The sequence below is a fragment of the Paramisgurnus dabryanus genome, chromosome 17 (genome assembly GCF_030506205.2).
Source record: "Paramisgurnus dabryanus chromosome 17, PD_genome_1.1, whole genome shotgun sequence".
Taxonomy (NCBI): domain Eukaryota; kingdom Metazoa; phylum Chordata; class Actinopteri; order Cypriniformes; family Cobitidae; genus Paramisgurnus; species Paramisgurnus dabryanus.
This window is the reverse complement of record NC_133353.1, coordinates 34348530-34361144: the sequence shown is the minus strand read 5'-3', so window position 1 is coordinate 34361144 and position 12615 is coordinate 34348530. Positions and strand designations below refer to the sequence as shown.

The window sequence follows — 12615 nt, the reverse complement described above, 5'->3', positions numbered from 1 at the left end:
CCATAGTTTTGACAGTCATGGTTTTTAAAAAACATAGTTAAACCATGGTAACTGTAGTAAAACCATGGTGTTGCTAATAGTAATCGAAACACCAAAAAACCATGGTTACTACACTTTTACTACAAATTTACTACAAAAGGGATTAGGGGTCTCATTTATTAAGCATGTGTACGCACAGATTTGATCGTAAAGTGTGCATACGCAAAAATCCACGGCAAAGTCCATATTTATAAAAAAAAGTGCTTAGCGCGATGTCAGGGTCTGAGCAGCATTTTTGATAAATGATCGCAAGATCAAATGTAGGTTGGTTTTTACACAGCATTTATAAATGAGGCCCCAGGTGATTTGAGACAAATATGAACTGAATATCATGCTATATTTATAAAAGTCTGCATAGAAATGCATGTGTTTAAATACATATGTGACTGCGTCTCTGTGATATCCAGGTTAAAGACTCATAATCTTATTAGATAAGGACCATCTAAGCTTAATTTCACATTAACATCGGCAGCTGACGTATGGCGCTTTTCAAAAAAGCCAGCAGCTGGCGTTTTTTTTCCGCGCTGAAAGCCGATGCTCTGTGGTTTTTCCGCACTCAGCGCTGAGCACCGAGAGTTGAAAAATATTCAACTTTGTGTGAAAAGCTCAGCTCGTCAATGTCAGTTCTCACACAGCCGTCCAGGGGCGGAGTGGCAATCGGGAGAGGCGGGACTTTTCCCGGTGGGCCGGTAGTGTTTTGAGGGCCGGTCTCACGCAGAAAAACTATTAATCAAATATTTAATATGCCGCAGCGCCCAAAATGTATCTGGCCCACTGATCTATATAAATGACTGGATTGCGCATGACGTCACACTTGTGAAGCCACCGCGCCGCCATGTTGGTATACCCAAACGTTCTATTAAATCAATGGACGTTATCAGATTTTAATGATAAAACATCACTCTACTCGTCTTCGTTTTTATATGTGAAGTTACCCTGTACATTATTACAACACAAACGTCCAAAGCATGTAAATAGTTATTTACTGAAAGCTGTACATTTTGCGTTTTAAACAGTTATTATACATTTATCTTTATTACAGTATCAGATCAGCAGACAGACCGCAGCATATTTAGTATTAATGACAATAAACGTGCTCATTCTGAAATCTAAATACATAATCATATGTGCATGCAATAATTTGCTAGTTTTGTAATGTTATCTAAACTTACAAGTTACCCAAACTTATTTAGAGAAATAACGCCGTCACAGTGTAGCTGAATGTCAAACAAAACTTTATTTATACCCGTGTCATTAACAAATGCAACAGACACACTCACATTAACGGTTTTTTATAAATCCATTATCCTGCCCGATTAAAACAAACATTGCAAATAACAACAGAATTAACAAATAATTACGGTACACATATCCTAAAAATTAACCTTGTGTAACTGATACGCTGTAAAGGGGGTAAATTTTGATCATGATTTTGAATGGAAGTCAATGACGCTCTCTGCCGGTTGGGTATACCAAGATGGCGGCTCGAACTCTGCGCTGGCTTCACCTCACGCAGTTACGTCAAGCGTTCTATGCGCAATCCAGTCATTTATATAGATCAGTGATCTGGCCGCACCGCTCTATCAAGAAGCCGTCTCCCCTGGAGTTCCAGTCGAGAGTGCAGCTTAACAGCCAATCAAAAAAAAGAAAGAGGCTACACAATAGCCAATCAGAAAATAGCACTGTTGTATCTGGGTACATTTTAACGCAACAACCAATAAAAAAAGCTTATCCTCGTTCACCCACAGATAAGACAAAACACCAGAAATCAACAGGCTATAATGATGCTCATTAAATCTAATTTTAAATATTTTTAGTAGAACATATCTGAACATTGGTACATCACTAATAGGGATAATTTACGCGTGTGTTCGACTTTATGCTATAACATAGGAACCAACAAGCGGATGACATCAACGTGCTGCGAGAGCGGTTCAAAAGCAAACTCTTCCGATTATTTCTCGACTCACCCTCGCGGTACTTTGATGTCATCAGCCTGTCGTTCTTGCAGCGCAGCTTGAAGTCGAACATTGGGGTTCCCCAACCTTCCCCTGCAGGAGGTCTCATGATGACTGCTGCTGTTGTAATCTTTATTTTCGCAAGTAAACTCCTTTTTTGTTTTAACATTCAAACAGACTTGGTTCTCCCCCACACTCGCGCTATGCATATTGCATACATTATTCCAGAAGTAATATAATTTGTTCTCTGTGAATAAATATACATGTTCTGTTTCACTGGGAAATTGTAGCGCAGTCGAAGTGAATTGTATTAATTATTTGCGCGCATTTTTGAATATGGCCACTTGTGGAATGAAAACTGCACGACTACAAAAGGTAAGACTTGTTTTTGCATTTAGCCCTGTTTTACTTACTAGTGTTATAGTCTTAGTTGGTTAACTACGTGTGCTTTATCACATCATTTAAAAGTCTTTATTGTGTGTTTATAAGTGTTTATTGGCGGTTGCAATGACAAGATTTGTGAAGGGATGTCACAGTATGTTTTGTTTTGATATTATCTTGTTTTAGTTTATCTGTAGCTGGAGTTGCACTTAGTTAAGAATGACAAAATTTGAAAAACATTTTAAACAACCATGATTTCTATTTTTGTTTTTCATTTGTATTGCTTCCGTATTGTTGTCAGTAAGTGTACATCCGTGCAGTCAGTATGATTTTGTACAGGTTGATGGAGTACACATATGTGATTTCATAGATTTGTTATTTGAGAATGGCCTTCTTGTACGAAGAATTTTTGCCATACCCTAGGTTTTCGTGAAAACGTTTTTGTTACAGAGTGTCTGCAACTTAGCCAACATACAGCCTGTTCACTGACAACATGCTCAGAACAAGTAGTCCAGGCCTCCTTATATTTTCGTTATCACACGATGACTGACATTTTGTCACATTAAACATCCCTCTCTCCTATAGGCTTAATCATTTTATAAGAAACTGCTTGGCAACCAAATTAAGCTTTAGCTTACTTGAAACTAGGGACTGTTGTTGACTTAAAGATCTTTTAAAAATAATAATTATTATAACACTTGGTATTTCATGTTGTGTAGTCATTTCTTTCTGTTTTTTCTACCATGGAGGGCTGGTGGTCTACGAAATGTCCCGGTAGATATTTTGGTCCCACTCCGCCCCTGCAGCCGTCCAATCACAGCGGATGAGGGGCAGGATAAACATTACAACAACCAACCAGCACATCGTTTAACGACTAATAAACAAAGCAGAAATATTAAAGTAACCAAAGCGCTCAGCTGAAAAAAGCCGTCAGTAGGCGTCCGCCTGACTTTTTTAGCCGCTTTTAAAAGCTTTGTTGTGAGGTGCTTGTCAAGTTATGGTTCAGCTCTTTCACACAGAGATTTAAACGCAGGTCAATATTCACTTCGAGAAATGTCGGCAAACTGGACTGAAGTTGAGATCAGGGAGCTCGTCATTATCCGCGCTGAAGCTGAAATCATTCACCAGCATGACAGAACAGCGCATTAAATGCTCTTTATGATTAAAAATACATGCACACGGTTTATCACGATAACTAGCAAACTTCAGACTGTAGAAAAAACCTACAGAATATAGGACTTTAAATTCGTCATGTGTCTTATGGGATCTTTACGATATGTATGTGAATGCACGCACAGATTTCGGAAAATCATTGAGAATGAACCAAAAATCAAACTATCCCGAACAAATCCCAGACGCATTTTATGTGTATTTTCCGGCTATAGAATTTAATCTTTGACATGATTAAGGATATTTTATTGATGATTTTATATAGAAAACAGTTAATCACAAAAAAATGAGTTTTACAGAGCGCAACGTTAGGTCTTAAACAACATGAAATGTATTAGACTGTTTAAATGCTGTTGTTCATGTTGTGTAGCATGAGTTGAACCCACATTACATGCAAATCAGAATATTTATGTAGGCTATGCAAATTATTGTTTTTGGACATTGCAGATAGGTTTTACCAAAGATGAAAAGTGAGCCCTGACATTTCACGTGTATGAATAAAATGTAAAACCAGAAGAATAGACACCTTTCATTGTTGACACATTTTGGCACAAGTTCAAAGTGGGTTATCAAGATGGTTTCACTTTAGCTTAACAACGAAGAAAAACTCTTCTTAGAAAAACTCATTTCCTTTTGCAGGGGTTGATTTACAATAGGCCCTGGGGGGATCTGTATCTGGAATAAAACTGAAACCTTTTATTGTTTCTCTAGTGGCCTAAATAGTTTTAAGCACGTGTCTCTTTGTAGGAAGCCCTCGGGTGAGATGTTCAATGGAAACCGATTCTTTAGGAAAGATTACATAGCCTTTAACATCTGAGACTCTTTCTCTCATGCATTCTCTCTCTGTGTATTTATAGCATGAGATCATTTCTTGGCAGTGACATTGGTCCCTTTTGTCAGACGGTCCGGTCACAGTGACAGCAGTCGCAACTAACGAAACAAGTTGTGCATTGTACGATTCATACCGCCTATTCTTCCTAATACATCCTTGAAACACTTGCTATACATCTGATATACATCCATTTGCAATCGTGTGATTAATCTTCATAAAGACCCTGTGGGTTTATCTGATATTCGCGAGACGGAAACATCTGAACAAACAAGATAACAGCTGTTGTGTGTCCCTGTATAAACAGCATTGATAAAACACGCAACCATAAATCATCACAACACAATCGGATATCTCAAATAAATCACATAATAAGGCAATAAATGGAGTTTATTTACAAAATTTTAAGTAAATATAAAGCAACAATGAAGTATAAACCATTTCAAAGTGTATTATAAATATGAGTGAATTACAGTAAACAAGCTGTTTTCATACATCATCTAACTTAAAAAATATATAACTTTATAGCATCTGTATTGTTAATTGGTGATTTCAGTCTTTGTTTTTTGTTTCAATTAAAGAAAACTGGATATTTTATAACCTTAATTAAAATGCCACATGATGTAGCATATTGCATTTTTAATGCAGCACTATAACAACCAAAATTTCTTAAGGCATATTTAAACTTCAAGTCAAGTTATGAAGGCACTCTTGAGTCTGAAGAAATCTATGGTTTTTCAATTGACAAAAGACAACCCATTCTCATGAAATGCATATAAATAACATGCAGTTGAAAAGTCATGCAATACATACACCAAATTTTCATTTTGCATGCACATGATATGCCAGTACCCTATACAGCTTTTATGTTGTTTTATGTTTGTTTTTTAAACCATTGTCGCTTGGGTTTGGGTTAGATTTGGGATTTGCTTTAATATAAAAGTTTCTTCATGTTTTGCCAATTTTAAAACCATGGTCACTTGGAGTTATGTAACGCTTAACGTAACAGCGTGAGGTGAAGCCAGCGCAGAGTTCGAGCGGCCATCTTGGTATACCCAACCGGCAGAGGGCGTCATTGACTTACATCTAAATTTACCCGCTTTACTGCGTATCAGTCACACAATATTAATTTTTTAGGATATTTGTACATAAATTAATGGTTAATTCTGGTGCAATGTTTATGTTTTAATCGGGCAGGATAAGGGATTATAAAAAAACGTGTCGGCTGCATTCTGTTAATGACACGGGTATAAATAAAGTTTTTTGACAGTAAGCTACACAGTCAGCGTCATTTTTCTGAATAAGTTTACGTAACTTGTAAAGGTAACATAATTTTAAAAAACAGCAAATAATTGCATGCACATACGGTACAAAGCATAATTATTTATTTAGATTTCAGAATGAGCACGTTTGTCATTAATACTAAATATGCCACGGTCTGTCTGCTGATCTGAAACTGTAATGAAGATGAATGTATAGTAATTTACTTTTTTTAAAGCAAAATGTCAAACATTCAGTTAATAACTATGTACATTCTTAGGTCGTTTGCATTGTAATAATGTACAGGGAGACTTCAGATATAAAAATGGAGACTAGTAAAGTAATGTTTTATCATTAAAATCTGATAACGTCCATTGATTTAATAGAATGTTTGGGCATACCAACATGGCGGCGCGGTGGCGTCACAATTCTGACGTCTTGCGCAATCCAGTCATTTATATAGATGAGTGCTCTTACCCCAAGCTACAATGGTTTAAAAACAGAAACAAATGAGAAGCTAATAAATAAAACGACACAAAAAGATGTGGCGTATTAGGTAAACGAGGAATGACTGGCATATCATATGCATGCAAAATAGGAATTTGCTGTATGTGTTGCACGATTTTTCTATTTATACGCATTTAATAAGAATGGGCTGCATGAACTTTATTACATGCACAAAAGTCAATCCTAAATGTCCAGCTGCTCATTTTAATCTCACGACCTCACTGTGTCAATGAAAGTTTCCCAATCCCCAGTACAAAGTTCCCTGACCTCACAACTAAAACTGCAAGATATTTTCGACCTACCGCCCCTGCGAACAGTGAGCTGAATATAACAGTGAACAGAACAAAGGTTGAGATTAGCCGTCTGTTGCATCTCTGAACACTTCCAGTGTGGTTATTTTTGGGTTTAAGAGATAAGACAGAATGCCTGTATACAACTTACACTTCCCGCATGACTGCCATTTGGGAGTTTTTCCTCCCCGGAGCAGTCAGGGACACTGATGCTACTGTGTGCCAATTACATGGCTTGTGACATTGAAGCAGGTTCCTCCTGATTCTCACATGGTTCACATACTTTTATATGTACACAAACATGTTTTTATTAACATGCTGTTGTCAGGCCTGTGTTGCGTCCACTTTGATAAGTAAAGAAAAATGATCCCCCAAGCAAACTACAAGACTTTAATGAGAAGAAAACCAGAAATCTACCAAAACTGTGTGCGGAGTCAAGATCATTTACATTTATCCATTTACCGGATGCTTTTATCCAAAGCAGCTTGCAGTGCATCCCAGCTACTGTATACATTTTATCAGTACATTTGTTCTCTGGGAATCAAACCCATGAAACAACAAAGCTACAGGAACATCCACATCATCTTAACAGAGGGAGAATCGTCTGGAGTTGAGGTTCATCTTGGTGAGGCCGAGATGTTTAAGAGGGGTGGACAGAGCGAAGGCGGCTTTCATGGGGATGTCACACAGCAGATCAGATTCTTCTTCACACTCCTCCAGCTCATACGTGGCATCATCGAGCATCTCTTTGTGACGGTGACACACCTGCTCCACCTTCAGCCTGTGGATCTCTCCCCGCAGGCGAATCAACTGACGTGCGAGGCGGTTATCCTGCATCTGCATCTCTCTCTGAGGACGAGAGAGAACGAGTGTGAGATAGACACCTGACAGTATTTTAATTGTCTTATAGAAACTCGGATGGTGGGGTTACCACACACAGTATCATGCAATACAGCTAATAACACAGAGTCTTTGATAACCAGCATTCATTATAATCTTACAATGATTGAGAACAAGGAGTGACACACATCCACAGAACTGTGCTCCAGTTCACATTTTAATTCAACACCTGTGTGGCATTTAATCCTGCATGAAACATGTCAAGAATTATAGGACCTCAATCCTGATCCACATGAAAAAATACTTTAGTATTTAAGCATACTTTAGTTTTCACTACAGTAAACTGTCCACACAGACAGACATATACTTCATTGATCATATTTATTTATTTAGTTATTACACAGACAGACAGATTTACTTCATTTATCCTGTTTAGTACATGTATAGACAGACAGAGAGACAGGCAGGCAGACTGGCAAACAGAGTGACAGGCAGGGAGACAGAGAGACAGACAGAGGGACAGGCAGACAGAGAGAGACAGACAGACAGACAGACAGAGAGAGAGACAGACAGACAGGCAGGCAGACATACAGAGAGACAGGCAGGCAGACAGACAGAGAGACAGGCAGACAGACAGAGGGACAGACAGACAGAGGGACAGGCAGACATACAGACAGAGAGAGAGACAGGCAGACAGACATACAGACAGAGAGAGAGACAGGCAGGCAGACAGACAGAGGGACAGGCAGACAGACAGAGGGACAGACAGAGAGACAGACAGGCAGGCAGAGGGACAGGCAGACAGACAGAGAGACAGGCAGACAGACAGAGGGACAGGCAGGCAGACAGACAGAGAGACAGGCAGACATACAGAGAGACAGGCAGACAGACAGACAGACAGGCAGGCAGGCAGACAGACAGACAGGCAGGCAGACAGACAGAGAGACAGGCAGGCAGACAGACAGAGGGACAGGCAGACATACAGAGAAACAGGCAGACACACAGAGGGACAGGCAGACATACAGAGAGACAGGCAGACAGAGGGACAGGCAGAGAGACAGGCAGACAGACAGAGAGACAGACAGAGGGACAGGCAGACAGACAGGCAGACAGACAGAGGGAAAGGCAGACATACAGAGAGACAGGCAGACAGACAGACAGGCAGGCAGACAGACAGACAGAGGGACAGGCAGACATACAGAGAGACAGGCAGACAGACAGAGGGACAGGAAGAGAGACAGGCAGGCAGACAGACAGAGGGACAGGCAGACAGACAGAGAGACAGACAGACAGAGGGACAGGCAGACAGACAGACAGAGAGATAGGCAGGCATACAGACAGAGAGACAGGCAGACAGACAGACAGAGAGACAGACAGAGGGACAGGCAGGCAGACAGACAGAGGGACAGGCAGAGAGACAGACAGAGAGACAGGCAGGCAGACAGACAGACAGAGGGACAGACAGACAGAGAGACAGGCAGGCAGACAGACAGAGAGACAGGCAGACAGACAGACAGACAGACAGAGGGACAGGCAGACAGACAGAGAGATAGGCAGGCAGACAGACAGAGAGGCAGACAGACAGAGAGATAGGCAGACAGACAGAGAGACAGGCAGGCAGGCAGAGAGACAGGCAGGCAGGCAGACAGACAGACAGAGGGACAGGCAGACAGACAGAGAGATAGGCAGGCAGACAGACAGACAGATAGGCAGGCAGGCAGACAGAGAGACAGGCAGGCAGACAGACAGACAGACAGAGAGATAGGCAGACAGACAGACAGAGAGATAGGCAGGCATACAGACAGAGGGAGAGATAGGCAGACAGACAGACAGAGAGATAGGCAGGCATACAGACAGAGGGACAGACAGACAGAGAGACAGGCAGGCAGACAGACAGAGGGACAGGCAGACAGACAGAGAGACAGGCAGGCAGACAGACAGACAGACAGAGGGACAGGCAGACAGACAGAGAGATAGGCAGGCAGACAGACAGAGAGGCAGACAGACAGAGGGACAGGCAGACAGAAAGAGAGACAGACAGACAGGCAGGCAGACAGACAGACAGACAGACAGAGAGACAGGCAGGCAGACAGACAGACAGAGAGACAGACAGACTGGCAGACAGACAGAGGGACAGGCAGACAGACAGAGAGACAGGCAGGCAGGCAGACAGACAGACAGACAGTCATACATTTAATTGATCCTATTGATGTATTTATTACACAGACAGACAGTCAGATTTACCTCATTTATCCTTTTTGGTACATAATAGACAGACAGGCAGGCAGACAGACAGACAGACAGACAGACAGACAGACAGACAGACAGACATATACTTCACCCTATTTATTTATTTATTACACAGATATAGAGACAAATAGTTCATATTAAGTTAGACAGACAGACAGACAGACAGATATACCTAATTTATCATTTTAAGTACATATATAGACATACAGATAGGCCTACTTAATTGATCCTGTTCTGTACACAGATCATGACTATTTAAAAATCATATTAAAAGATTCATTACCAGCTCGATTCTGAGCCATTCCAAAGCGTCGTCTATCGTATCAAAGCCGCATATGTTTTTATAAGGCATCCCATCTTTCCAGACGTCGGGTAGATTCGTGTCTTTCTCCACAGATGCTGAGCTGACATTTGCAGGATTCGTGGTCCACGGACGCGTCTGTAGTCGCTCTTTCCACTCCAGGTATGATGGTCTGCGTGTCTGGAGTTTGAGTTTCTCTGTCAGAGCTTTCACACTGTCCAAATCCTCCGGTTCTCCTTCCGAGCTCTCGTCTGCTCCCAGCTCTCGGAACTCCATCACTGTAGCTCTGTTTTCATTATAAGTGCGCGAGACTGGAGGGAGCTGCTCAGACACGCGCACTCTGTCTGATCGTGTGCACGCGTGATTAATATCAAGTGCTGTGCTTAATGTTTATATAGAGAGAAAAGTGACCGCCCATGTTCTGCAGGCTAATAACAGACTATCAGTTTTGCTGTGGAGACCTTTAGACCACTAAACTTTCGTGTTTCTTCTAGACGCGACATTTCGTGGTCAGGTGGGATTATTCAAGTGTCAAAGGGTCACCGAAACTCTTAATCTAGACAGTGGCTGTGAACTTTTTGACCACAACATTTACCCACTCAATTTCTACACAATAAAATATTATAGAGATAAGTCATATTATATTCTCTTGATTTCTAGTTATTACTGTTTTATGCTTGTGTGTCGTATTTTAAATCATTTAAGTCGTTGATGCCTCTGGCTGTGAAATTCTGACGTGGAATAAACTTCACATAGCCTACTGTAGGTTAGGCCATCATTGTTTTTAAAAGCACTGATATAAGCCTTTTTACAGAGCGCTTTTCATAAACTGTTTAATTTCACAAAAATCTAAGATGTTAAAAATTTAATTTATTTATGTGAACAACACGCGCTACACAACGCAACTTTACAGACTCACTTATATCACCAATTGTTTGACGTCACAATGTCGCCATCTTCTGTCCATGGTGAGGAATTACACTGACTGAGAGAGACTTGTGGCTGTGACATTATGCACAAGTGTGTGTCATACTGTAGCAGACATTATTAATAGCTGACCTTGGTTTTAAAGTAATGACAAGTTGTGATAACATTTATTTAGCAAATGATCAGTCTCTCAGTCTCTCTCTCTCTCTGATAAAGTTAATTTAGTTCAGTACACTCTAAGAAAGGGTGTGTTTATTTTTACAAGTAACACAAAATGTGTTGTTCCAATAATAACACAGGGATGTGTGTATTCTGGGACAACGCATATAGTGTGATTTCCCTAAATTAACATTGATTGTGTTGTTTTTAACACATCCATTCTAAGAATGCATACATGAAACATAAAAATGTTTTCGAGGAATTAAAATGATTTTTGTATACATTTGCATGCAATATTTTATTACTATTAGAGCATGTAAATGTTGCAGAAGTTGTCAGGGTTATTTTTTTCAGTAGAATAGCTTGAGTAATGAGACAAAATGTAAAAAATAATGTTACAGTTGGCCCTGGTACCATACCTAAAAGGGCACAAAAATTGAGACAAAAAGAAGGGTAAAATAAACTATTTCATCTAAATCTTCATTTTAACAAAAACAATAAATTTGTAAAATAAATTTTTACGGGGGCACAGCTCATAGAAAACTGGTCATAAACAGACATGAAAAGAAATATTATAGAGCGGTCACAGTCTTTTCTATGGCACAGCCACATGTTACATTTCTAACAATCTGAGCCCCCCCCTGCTTTCATGTGAAAAACACCAAAATAAATGTGTTGACTAACTTTTATGTCAAACACTTATATCAATTAATTACATTAGAATAATGACATATTGGCATCATATTACATCTGAAATGGCATTTTGTTTATTTACGTTCTGTTTACTTGTTTAATTGTGCCATTGATGCATTTGCACAACAACTTACTGCTTTATGTTATAAAATAAATGTATATAAACACTGAAAATGACATAAGCAAATATGCAAAAGCAATGCTGTAAACCTAATCTACACTTTGTTTAAATGTAACTTTTCTTTTAATTGCAAAAATTAATAACTTTGAAAATATGTATAATAAAATTAATAGAGGACGGTATTTTTGCAATAAATTTTACCTTAAATATGTGTGCCCAGGTTGCATGCAAAATCCATTTGGTTTAAAAACATGACGCCTTTGCTTTACCTTAGCCTATTTAGGTGACTTTTTTCATAATTACAAAAAAGTGAGGAAAACAACAAAGCGATTCATTTTAGAGAGGAAATAATCTGAGAAGTGCTAAACAAAGTTACTTTCAGCCAACAGAGTATCAACAGTTCTTAGAGACAATAGCCTTCCTCTTTAGAAAAAGATTCAAGTAAGCAGATTTTCAACATGGACCTGTCAAGTATTTACAAAAAAATATGCATTAAGCTATAAAGTAACCAAACACTAGGAAACATCTTTTTAATTAATAGTTTTAACGTATTTAAATGCTTTTTATGCCCTATTTAAATAACTTTGGGTCATTTTGAGACCTCCTTATTATTTGCGTTTGTTGAGGCCCCCTAGTGGGCCCCGGTTGTACAACACCTGACCTAATATTCCGTGTTGATGTTGATTTTTATCAACAGTAACAGTATAATTCCTACAGATGAAAGAAGTAATAATGATATAGCTTAAGCCTCATATATAATTTTTTCTATTAATCATACATTTTGGTGTTAATCATTACTAATGTGCAGACGTTTAAAAAGAGTATTAGTTCACAAGTTGTATTTTCTTATGTTTTGCACTCCATTATTTCATTATTAGAACGCCTGTTTT

The 12615-nt window shown here is 39.3% G+C and overlaps 1 protein-coding gene across 1 annotated transcript; it reads right to left on the bottom strand.

The window, feature by feature from the left end:
- Nucleotides 1–4749: 4749 nt before the first annotated feature.
- fam167b (family with sequence similarity 167 member B) lies at nt 4750–10217 on the bottom strand. Its single transcript, XM_065288182.2, has 2 exons — nt 9808–10217; nt 4750–7283 (listed from the first exon to the last, which is right to left on the bottom strand). Exons 1-2 carry the CDS (start codon nt 10099–10101, stop codon nt 7020–7022), a joined length of 558 nt encoding a protein of 185 aa, XP_065144254.2. The 5' UTR covers nt 10102–10217; the 3' UTR covers nt 4750–7019.
- Nucleotides 10218–12615: the final 2398 nt, after the last annotated feature.

Excerpts from the sequence above, each read along its gene's own strand:
- fam167b (XM_065288182.2), bottom strand. The coding sequence starts at position 10,101 with ATGGAGTTCCGAGAGCTGGGAGCAGACGAGAGCTCGGAAGGAGAACCG. Across the intron at positions 7,284-9,807 it reads AATGGCTCAGAATCGAGCTG|AGAGAGATGCAGATGCAGGA; the intron begins GTAATGAATCTT and ends TCTCGTCCTCAG.